This window comes from Nuphar pumila, chromosome 16 (assembly GCF_984573655.1).
Source record: "Nuphar pumila chromosome 16, dmNupPumi1.hap1.1, whole genome shotgun sequence".
Classification (NCBI taxonomy): domain Eukaryota; kingdom Viridiplantae; phylum Streptophyta; class Magnoliopsida; order Nymphaeales; family Nymphaeaceae; genus Nuphar; species Nuphar pumila.
Window position 1 is genome coordinate 85381363 of NC_143264.1, and position 12371 is coordinate 85393733.

The following is a 12371-nucleotide window of genomic DNA, read 5'->3' on the forward strand; positions in this document are numbered from 1 at the left end:
TCAGTGTTTTTTAGCGCTTTCAAAAAACACATCTAGAAATCAAAGATTCATAATTATTACATAAAATTTATTTAGTATTTTACATGAAGTCTTTCAAATATATACACGTGTTTTTTCAAAACATGAAAAGTAGATGACTCACAATGCATCTAAAACTTTACAATATAAAGTATTGTGGGCCCCTGATTTTTAGCACTTTCAAAAAACACATACAAAAATAAAAAATTCATAATCCAAAAATTGTCACTTACTAAAATAATGATAAATCGGCTCCCCTCCTCTAATGCTTGAGCATCTCATCGATCAGACCTCATATACTTGTTATGAATAATTTATTTAGTAAGAAATATGCAAATGCATCTTGAACTTTACAATATAAAATATTCTGTGTGGTTGAAAAAAAATACATCTAAAAAAAATCATAATCCAAAACATGTCTCTTACTCTCAATCATTATAGAAGGAATGCTGTTGATTATCATCGATAGTAGATTTTGAACCTAACTGAATGTTGATCAATCATTTGAATCCGCTATCCAAATACAATCTAAAAATCCAACAACAAATAGGATCCAAATGGATCACATGATCTGGGCTGCTTAGCTTTGCTATTGCATTAGATACCACCCCATTATCCAAACCATTAAAACCCCATCGATTTGTTTGAGGCTTTTTACGAGAACAGTCGATCATCCCCATGTCAAAAGCATCTTCTTATATGAATGGTGTTTTGAAATGTGGTGTTGGGTTTGACAACTCTATCTCCAACTTGGTGCTTGGCAATACCAATGCTCCCAAACAAAATATGGTGTTAGAAAAACCCACAAGTCTCTCTTCTCAAACAGCAGAAGGTGTTGGGAAACTGCAATGCACATTCGAATTCATGGCTTCTGAACCTCAAAGAGGATTTGAAAAGCAATATGCCTGATCCTAGATGGACCGGGTGAACACGCCATGTCAATATCTTGGTCCGGGCTTTTGGGGCCTGTTTGCTAGTTCGAAACCAGGCGCCCGCTATTCACATGGAGATGATATTACTGTAATTTATCGCATCCATACGCCCTATAATTGGAAAGGCATAAGAGCGGTTAGTTTTAGAGGGTTGACAAAAATATTTTCTTCGGAGGACGGAAGGGCATTGTGATAATATCTCCGCTTGTCTTTTTAGACCGTTTCTCTTTTTTAAAGTAACGTACCACCGGGCTTTGAACCTGCAACGTCGTACAACAAGGAGACGTGAACTGACAGCTCTTACCAACAACGCGGAGCTCCTGTTGGAAGATCCGCTTGTCTTAGCAACGAAGGAACTTCCCTTGGACGAAACCGACACCGAGCGTCGAGGATCGTCCGATCTCAAAATCCGACGGCAGATTTCTAAAAGGAAATAAGACCCGAACCCGTCCTAAAGAGAGGAGGAGGGGCTCTTTGTGAAAAGGTTCTGATATAGTATTAAATTTTGTGTTGGGGGATCCATGAACAGAATCTGGACTTCTTTTTTTCTCAGCCAATCAGTGGTTGGTAGGAGCTGTCATGTCAGTGAAAATGCACAAGTCTCCAAGTGGTGGGGGCGTTGCAGGTTCAAAACCACAGTGGTATCGTTGAATAATAATTGATGGGGGCCTACTCACCTAACACACCTACCCGGTTATTAGGGATGGCAGTGGACCGGACCTCATCCCGCTTTGCCCTGTTTAGACCGAAGATGGGATGGAGGCAGGGCTGAAGGTTAAAATCAAAACGCATGAAGGGATAGACTTAAGCTTTCTCCCGCCCTGCTCCATCCCGATCCACGCCTTGCCCCATCCTCAATCCTTCTTTAGAGATGACAATGGATCGAAATGAAACGGGTCTCGCCTCACCTCGCCCCATTTGGACCAAAGATAGAGGACATGAAATGAGAATGAAGGCAAAGATGGAGGTTAAAATCAAAACTCGTATGGAGATCAAGGCAGGATTTTATGACAGAGCAGGGGTAGAGACCTTGTCTCTAGACCCTGCCATCCCTACTCGTTATTAGGGTGTCAACGGGTCAGGTTTGATTCAGACTCAAATGAAACCAGACTTGAACCAGATTTTTGGGTATGGTATCGGGTCCACTATAAAAAAACTCATACCCAAACCAAATAAAAACTACATGAACCAAACCCGAATCATACTAAGTAAAACCATAGTTTTGTCTTAATCAAAACTCGGGTAACCTACAAGCCTGGTGTAAAATTTCACAAACTATGTCAGGGTCCATGCATTAGACGAACCTTTGAGTTCAGACCAGAGTCTTAATCAGGTCTTTTTATTTATCACCCTACCCAGACCCTATAAGGTTTTGTCAGGGTCAAGTCTGGGTAAAGCAGGCTCATTGTCACCCCTATCGGTTATACAACCACACCGGGATTCGAACTTTCAACGTCCCATACAAGGTGACGTATCGTTCAAAAGTTCGTCAGTTTTTAATTGTCAGTGGCATGCACATGCGGTTTGCATTTATATCCACCTTTGCTGAGAGGAGTAAAGAAGGCCATAATGAGGTTTTCTTTTTGGGTGCCTATCATCATATCAGAATGGATTTTGATAAGTTACCATCAGAGCTCATCCCGATGTGAACGGCATCCAAAATGACATGAACGGACTCTATATCTTTTCAATATGCCTCACTTTTTTATTTTCAAAGCATCTAGAGTTTAGAGAATGAAGGGTTGAAAACATAGGTTTATTGAGGGTATTCTGGATGTTGTTCATCCCATGGATGAATTGTATCAACGTGAGCTCTAAGAGTAATTCGTCAGAGCCCACTTTGACCTGATAGACTCTTTACTGTTCACTTACCAGGTGATGAGTTAGTCGCTTGAATGGTAGTGGCTTGGAGAGAAGGTGCTGACTCCTTCTTCTTAGGTTCGAGTCTCACCGAGTGTGTGGGTGGGGTGTCGGTGACTCAAGCTCCTGACTATACCCACTTCGATGGAGAATTTGGCCATTAAATTAAAAAGAAGAAAGATTGTTTGAATGATTGCTGTGCAGCAATGCCGGCATGTACAATACTTAACTCGTACAAAAGAGACAAATACATGAGTTTTCCAAAAACTTAAGACACAAACAGACGCACATGTCGGTAAAAACAAAAAACTCATTTTTTCAATCTTTTGAAACTTTACTAGAAGTTTTAATTCCTCTAACATCAAATTGAATTTGGGCTAAAAGTTGAGAATTCTCTGTCACCATCTAGATGGTGGCTGTCTTATTCCTACGTTTCTCTCTCATCCAATATTCTTTTGAATGTATTTTGGTAATGTTGAATGGTGAATATTCTCTCTTTTTCTTGTCTTTCTCTCTATATGTATATATATTGAAGTGGCGGAAGACATTTTGCTCCTTCAGGCAGGGATCTTAGGCCTATCCATGGCCACCCGTAGCTTTACTGGACTATGGCGAGCAGAGATAGGTTCTCAATTAAACAAGTTTACTATTCATTGTTGTCATCCGATATGGACTCGTTTCCTAATGATTGTATGTGGGGTAAAGGACCCGCTCAAAGGGCAAAAGCTTTAGCGTGACTTATGGTTTTGGATCGTGTTCAAACCCAGATTAATGTTAGGAAACGGGAGATTCAATTTTCTAGCATGGGCGGTAGAGAACACAAATCATCTATTTTGGTTTTGCCGATTGTTCTAGACTTATTTTTTCAAACTTGGGGAGAACCGCCTGTTCAAACTCGTCCGAGTTCTGTTATTCGGGACCTCTTGTTTGGTCTCATGCTTTTATGAAACAAAAAAAATGAAGATTATTGTGGTGGGTATGGTTGTTTTCAACATAGTGGGTGATCTAGACTGAAAAAAATGACATCTTCTTCAGGGACATCAAATTCGATTTCGGAAAGCTTTGCCAACGAGTCATGTCTGATGTGTATTTGGCTCTTAAATTACATAGTAGAGAGGGGGGTTTGATTTGCTTGTACTCTGAATTGTGCACAACCACCATCTAGATTGTGGTTGTCTCACTCCTGTGTTTCTCTCTCATCCAATATTCTGTTGGATGTATTTTTGGTAATGTTGAATGGTAAATGCTCTCTCTCTCTCTCTCTATATATATATATATATATATATATATATATAGAGAGAGAGAGAGAGAGAGAGAGAGAGAGTGAGTTTATGCTTTCTTGTATCGTTCATATGTGCAAACCACGTAGCAAATGGGGGTGAAATCCCATACTTTGAGTTTTTCCTCACATCTAATACTATAAACGTGATCTACAGGTTTTATTTAATGAGAATAGGCTTTTGGATAGCTAGAATCTGACCAGTATATAGTTTTTTTGAGCAATCCAAAAATCAATGGCTGTGAAGACCGTTAATTGAGCATGTTTAACACATATATAAGGTTAGACTGTGTCAAAACAACTAGCTTCGTGAGATTTAGACTAGAATGTAGGTACAATTTCTTGAATGAAACAAAAACCACATATATAGAGAGTGAGAGTAAAGAGAGATGCATGGTTTTATAAGAATCAACCCTTAAGTTATTTGATTGTGATACACATGTTTTTATAAGTTTTAAAATTTGATGGTTTAAGATTTTCATAAATATTAAAGGCTTAAAAATCATGTTTGTTATAGAATGAGCATGATTCGTGTAGTTCTCTTGTAAATTGACCATATCTAACACAACTGTATGCCCGGATTTAAGAAAGACATTAAAAAAAAAACCTTCAAAATAAGTGGTTAGCTGAGAGGTTAGCAACTACCACCTCCTATGTCACAATGTCACACCATTTTGGTGGTGTGTCCATCGTGACACAAGTGCACATGCGGACACGTGATGTTATTTTAATACTTTCAAATTAATTGAATTATTACTTCAATTAAAAAACAAATTTTATAATTTTATAAAATTAGTTTTTATTGATTAAGCATTTTAAAAAAAGTTCATCCTCGTGTCTTATTTTTTCAAACAAAATTTGAGTTTATTCCTTATGTCATGACACAGTGATGTAGATGATAAGTCCCTCAATGGACAGGGTTACAGCGAAACAAATTCATGTTGGTCATAACACGATCCAGGTTTAGGAGGTCTTTCGTGAGTGATTTTCATCTAATAGGTGCAACAACAACCTACTAATGTAATGTCCAGATGAATATAGGTCACCAATTCATGCGTTGGACAACTTCATAGCACCAGCATGGCTTACCAAGAAGCGCTAACAAGTAGCACCCTTTGCCAAGATCAATCTGGCCAAAGCACTAAACCCACAGTGCTTTATTATGTCTTTTATATAATAAATACACACAAAAAGATTTTCAAAATTTTAGTTTTCATTTTAAAATATACTCTACATTAACTATTACATGTTGTATTTAATTACAATAAAAAAATACATTGACTCAACTACTACTACTCAACTAAAAACATTTAAGTCAACCTGTCTATGTCTATTGAAAAATAACATACTTAACCACTTACTTTATTTAAAACTTTATCCACGCTTTTGCCACCGACTCAGTAAAGGAGGAAGAAAATAAACACCACCTCCTTGGGACCCCAAAATGTGGGTCAAATGGAGAGTGTCTAGTCCCATTGTCTAAAAAGGGAACTCAAAACATCAACTCGATTTAATTTATCTCAATAGGTTTCATATTAGCACATTACAAACAAAAATAAAAACAAAAAAATAGAATTTAAAAACTACCCTACATACACCGGCCAATGGCCCAAACAGGACTTAACAGCCATTAGATCACTAAAAATAAAAAGTTATAAAAATTGAAAAAACCAAAATATCTTTAAAAATAAATCTTTATATGAATTCAGCTTTGGCACACAAGACAACAAAACAATGAAAACTCGTTGCATCATATAGACCATCTTCTCTCTCTCTCTATGCTATCTTAGGCATATATCTCAAAGACCTGCCTCTGCCTCCAACTGATGCCTCTGCCTCCAACTGATGCTCATCTAGATGTCTGTGGTCCTTGATGAGTTTTCTGTTTTGGGTTCGTTTTTTTCTGTTTTTGTGTAAATGGTGTTTTCATGTAGTGATGCTGTATTTGTGCTTGTGGGACTCAACACTTTGTTGAGTTTCACTTTTAAGTAATGATGATCAATTTTTGACTCTCTCTCTCTCTCTCTCTCTCTCTCTCTCTCTCTCTCTATATATATATATATATATATATATATATATATATATATATATATATATATATATATATATATATATATATATATATATATATATATGAAAGGTGGATAGTTCAACTAAAAGGTCTAAAATCTAGAACCCATGATGATAAGATGTCTCTCCTCGGATGCTTGAGCATCTCAACTATCGGACCTCATACATCTGTTACTTATAATTTATTTAGTAAGAATTATGTTTTACGGTAAGACTTTAGGACATATAGACATGTTTTTCTATACTTGAAAAATCGATGGCTCACAATGCATCCAAAACTTTATAATATAAAGTGTTGTGGTAGTTGATTTTTAGTGCTTTCAAAAAACATATCTAAAAATTGAAAATTCATAATTTTTATATAAAATTTATTTAGTAAGAAATATACTTTTACATGAAGACTTTTCAATATATAGACATGTTTTTTCAAAACATGAAAAGTAGATAGCTCATAGTGCATCTAAAACTTTAAAATATAAAGTATTGTTGGCCGCTGATTTTTAGCGCTTTCAAAAAACACAAAAATAAAAAATTCATAATCCAAAACGTGTCACTTACTAAAATGATGATCAGGTTGATCAGACATCATATATCTGTTATCAATAGTTTATTTACTAAGAAATATATTTTACATGAAGACCTTATGACATATAGGCAAGCTTTTCTGAACATGAAAAATCGAGGGCTCAAAATCCATCTAAAACTTTGCAATATAAAGTATTGTGGGTCGTTGATTTTTAGCGTGTCAAAAAATATATCTAAAAAAAAATCATAATCCAAAACGTATCGCTTACCACATGAATGATAAATTTTCAATATGTAAAGTTTGATCGATGAAAAACTCCATGAGAAGGAATGCCTTTGATTATCATGATTTTGAACCTTTTTTTGGTTTGATGGTATATATATATTTGACTCCAAACTCCAATTAACCGGATTCAGTTAAGGAATTCTTATGCAAAACCAATTTCATTTACTCCATCCGAATCTGAATATTTATCTGACTCCGATTAGTCGGACCTGGTATTGCCCACTTCAGTACTGAATCCAAATTGTGCTCTATCATCTACGACACTCAGGCCCAACCTGAATTCGGTATCCAAATGGGAAGTTCGGGTGAGTTGGTTGGTAATGGGTCTCGGGTCGGGTCAGGCCGGATCGATGTCCACGCTTACCCAGGGCTTCGACGTGGTAAGGTTTTTCACTGATCGCTTTTGACGCCGAAAATTCAAAACTCCGAAATTTGGCGCGATCTCAATATTCGGTATAAAACGGAGCCGAGCGCAGGGGAAATCCAATCGGAGTGGGAGAAGAGAAATGAAGGAGACGAGTCCAAGCAAGCAGTTCGGCCAACGTTCCCTTCACCGGCTCTTCCTCCGCACTACTTCCAGGTCCAAGCCCCTCTCTCTTCTGATCGTTTCTTTCTCCACTCCTCTTTTCCAATTTGTTATTCTGCTCTCGATTCTCTTTTTTCCCTGTCGATTTCGAGCAATGATCTAACAAAGAAGTGTTTCATTTCCTCAGTGTTTTTAGTTTCATACCCATCGGTTTTCATTTATGGCAATTTTCCGTTTCTAGAGAATTTCACTAACGCATCTCCGTTACTCTTGTTGTTGTCGGTCTTATCAAGTAATGCTACTCAAGTTTACAATTGGTGTACAATTCATCTTAGAGGAAAACTTTGCTGAATTTCTCATTCTAACAACGGGTCGTACAAGCAATTAGCTAGTTTTGTAAGTATAGCCTTCTGTTCAGTATTGACCATTGCTTATGGAAACCATCTAGGTAAATTTGCTTGCAACATATTATACTATGGTGCTTGTGCAATCACTCTATTATAGATTTTTGCTTTGGCATTGGCCCCCATTTCAGAACCTGTGATTTTTTTCACATTGTCTAAAAGCTTGGGCTGAAGATATGCATCTCAGATTTAATGGTTTTCTTCAAAGATTCATGGACCTCAAAACTGTGCTTAGATCTAGGCCAATTGGTATAATATGACAGCGCCAATTTTGGAAATCTGATTCAAGATGCTTATATTGATGTGGGGCCCAAATTCTTCTGCATATGTCAGCTTAGAGTCATTCATCAGGTCAACAATTGTGTCGATTGTAGTATTTTCGCGGGATTCGTTGTTATTTCGTCATGCTCTTTGAGTTACGTTTCTCATCGAGTTAGTAACATTAGGTATTGCATGTTAATTTACCCTGTTTTGAATTTCAGATACAAAGAATGCAATACAGATCATGGTACCGACATCTCCAAGGCAAGCATCTCTCTCTCGGAATTCTTAGATAGAAAGCTCAGTAAAAAAAATCCACAGAAGTCAATGCAGGTACATTTTCTTTTCCATTGTTAGATTACTTTCGGTAATAGGTTATGCATTTGCAAAGAGCCTGAGGAGTATTGAATGTCAACTACGGTAAGGGGGGCTGTTTTCCGTCTCTAGACCTTGGAATAGCGACAATAATGACAGAGAAAAGGGAGGTTCCAGAACAGAGTAACCTTCTCGATGGCCGTATTTTTAGATGCTCTGGCATTGTTAGCAGAGGTTGCGTTGAGGATGGTGAAAAGCCAGCCTCAGATATCCACATCACACGTACACAAATTGAGGCAGATGAGCATGATATGAGGAAAAGAAAGAGACCAAGATTAGGAGGTATGTTGTGCTTGATTATTTTATTTTGTTTACAAGCCTTTCTGAGTTTGAAATTTTGCAACTTCGTGCAGCATGCTTACATGTGTGGTGTGTGTGTTGAACTTAGCTGCATTTGCGTTGCGTTAAATGGACTCAAATGAACAGCCTAATTGACTCAAAGTTTCCTATTATTAATATTATCTGCTAGGATTCCAAGTTCTGATGCTTTTCTTTTATAATCATTTTGGAATAGAAGCAACGGTCTGTAGTTGGTGTTTCATTATGGCCTATTTCCATTAGTTGCCCCTGGTGGTTGTATGCTGCTTGCTATCGGATTAAGATGCTTCTCATGCTGTTGACCATTTTCTATTTTCTGTTTCTTCCTTCAATCTTAGGTGAAGGGAAGAGGCTCACATCTACTCGTTCTTTGGTGGTTCTTGGCGATGATCCAAAACCAAGACAAAAAGGAATATCGGAGTTCATGAATAAGACAAGGCCAGAACCCCTCTTCAATCACTGTAAGCATCACTGGACCATAGAAGGGCATTTTGGTTATCACTTACATATTAATCATTCCCATGAAATCTACTTGGGCATCAAGAATCTTAAGGAGGGTTTCACTTGTTGGTCATGTCGGTGATTGGCAATTTGGTTTCACTTTGGCAACTTAGGAAGCTACGTTCACATTCTGATATCTGCAGATATAGAGCCCTGGCTTGAAGGGCATTGTTTGATATCTTTCCACACAGAAATTAAAGCTTTACTGCATTTTTTTTGGGGGGGGGGGGGGAGGATAATCAATCTGGTGTTAGGCAGAGCCCTACCAGTTCACAAGGAATACATGAAGCGGTACATCTCAAATATTTTGACTACAAATTAATCAATAAACTGCATTTATGTAACTAATCATTGTTTATTTGTTTTGTTTAGTATTGTCTTTGTTTTTGGTATTTTTTAATTTCTTTTAGTTTTAAGATCTACGAAGATTTCCTTGAAAATGCAAACCTTTTTTAACACCACATGATTTTCTTGCTAAGAAAAAACTCTTGCAATGAAATTCATGGCATTAACTAAAGATGTACTTAGTAATTTGAACCGGCATATGTATTTACAAGAGTGTCCTTTCCAGATGCTAATGGCAGTGGATGGTGGGACTCTGACATGGAGGGAGTGGACAGTAAGGAAGTTGGTTTTCAGGAAACATGGGAAGGAATGGGCACTACCTCTTTGGGAGGATTGCAGTGGGATGACATAGATTTATGAAGTGCAGTTGCCAACTTTTTTAAGGACACACAAACATCTGAACTTTTTATATTTTGCATCCACCTCTCTTTTGGAGCTTAAGAGTCAATTCCATCCTTTAATACAGAATTGGTCTTGCATCATATTTCCTGTCCTGCAAAATGCATTTCTGTTATAGTTTTTTTTTGTTCGCCTCCTATATCATGAATTGAATGCTCATCTATAAATGAGGGGTGTTTGTGTGGGTCGATTAGACCCAGCTGAACCAACAAACTAATCAATTTTGACTGCACCCAACTCGAATCTTATTGACCCATTGGTCAGGTCGGGTCTAGATTTTGGACATGATTATAGAAGGGGAAAGCCCTCGAGGATCCCCTTGAGACTTTCTAACTGGATCAGAGCTCATTGATTCCCTGGGCTTGAGTTCATCGTAGTATAGGCCCAAATAGTTTCAAAATTGAGAAATGTCTCAAGTGTAACTTTCAGCAAAATTTTAATTTGACTTAAACATCAAAATATATGAAATCTTTGTTCAGAAAAATCATATATTTGGACTTTGGGCGTTTATTTGCTTGAATTCTCCAATGGTCTTGCATGATTGGAGTGGGTGGGCGGGGGGGGGGGGGGGGGGGTGTGATGGTTGGTAGAGAGAAGAGAAGCTGGGGAGGCGTGGTTTTGGAGAGGGGTTGGAACCATCGCAGACCATGATTGGGAGGGTGTACAAGCTCGGTATTTTGTGATCGGTTTGGGCGTAGCTAGGGGGGCGGCTGCTGTAGCCCAGTCCTGCCTCCCGAAACAGTTTAAAAAAAAAAAATTTTAAAAGCCCAGTCCTACCCCAGCCCTGATTCCATATGAAATAGATTTTTATCCATTTTTGTAGCTCAGCCCAGCCCTGACTGCAGCAAATAGTTTGATTTGTCCATATGAAATAGATTTTTATTAATAATTGTAGCCATTTTTTATTTTATCTCAATTTTTTTTTCGGGGGCGCTACCCCCGAACCCCACCCTATCTAGTCCCACGCTGAAGGGTTCGTCTAATCGTGGGACTAGACTCAATCAGTCATGGTCACTATGCTGTATGAGAGCACGTCAGGTTAGGGGGCTTTCTTTCTTTTGGATTTATAACCTGCAAAAACCGAACCCTGTACAAAGACTGGTCATGCTGGCTCAGCCTGCTATATCTACAGTCATCGTGCTAGCAGTGTACAACTTTGAGTCTATGACCCCTGCCCCTGGGGCCTATGCTAAGTATTGGCTTGCGCAGAGGGGGGACACCCATGGTAATGACCTTGACTGCCTGTCTAGCAGCCAAGGCCTCACTCCATTTTGCCAATCCCCCTTGGGGTGGATAGGAGGCGTTCGAATCCCTGTTTGTGCATCAAGCCTGGGCCCCACATGTGTTTGTGTGCCCACCCAAACGTGAGGACGTTACTTCGGTGCATCCTGTGGATGCAACACCACCCCACCCACACGGAACTGTGGCAGGTGGACAACAACAATGCCAAAATAAAATTATTTTTTATAGCACATGCACGGGGTGGACAGTACAGGACACAACACACTATCTTGTCCAGTGCTGTTTGCTATTCAAACGCCCTCTTAGGGCCCATCATCGCAACTAAAGATGTCAACAGTGCCATAGGATTAATGTCTTATTGGTCGAAGTTGGCTTAGACTGATTTCAGCACGGCGTCCATTCTGCGCAATAACTTAAAACAGCTTTGGTGTTGGTTTTTTATATTTAAATGAGCCTCATTAATTGTCATGGGCTGAACTCGTAGGCACTGTTTGAGGCTGACGTGTATGCATATTTTCATACGGACGTTGTCATGTGCGCAAAGGTGTTGCAAGGCAGCCTCATTGGCATAATTAGTCATGCGAGTGATAGGACACTCGACGCTTAAGCACGTTTGTTAGGAAATGTGTGTGCACTATTCAAAGTTGTGAGGGTTGAAATGTGGCAAGGGCTGTGTGAAACATCATTAACTAGAAAATGCATTGGGTTATCATTGATGTGTGTTGATAGCATGGCATATGGTATGTAATGGTACCAGCGTTAGTGCTATGGTATCTGACACATACATAGTGTGTTGTTTTGCATTGTGTTGAGCCAGCTTATTGGAGGATGTCTTTGGAGATTGAATAGAGTACTTTTAAATTCAACATAAGATCATCCCATAAGTAGAGTTTGGAATGTATGAGGTGCGCATGGGTTATGGCTAATTCTTTTGAGAATCATATTAGGTGGTTTCAATTGAGCTTGGTTGCACAAGGCCGAGTAAATGAGTGATCTGATAGCGTTGCTCATTAAGACATATCTATCAACT

General features: G+C 38.5%; 1 protein-coding gene across 1 annotated transcript; it reads left to right on the top strand.

Annotated features, from left to right (window-relative positions):
- Nucleotides 1-7461: 7461 nt before the first annotated feature.
- On the top strand, nucleotides 7462-10182 carry LOC149813943 (RNA-binding protein). Its single transcript, XM_089992188.1, has 5 exons — nucleotides 7462-7550; nucleotides 8383-8494; nucleotides 8587-8818; nucleotides 9193-9315; nucleotides 9927-10182. The coding sequence occupies exons 1-5, from the start codon at nucleotides 7477-7479 to the stop codon at nucleotides 10058-10060; spliced, it is 675 nt and encodes a 224-aa protein (XP_089848314.1). The 5' UTR covers nucleotides 7462-7476; the 3' UTR covers nucleotides 10061-10182.
- Nucleotides 10183-12371: the final 2189 nt, after the last annotated feature.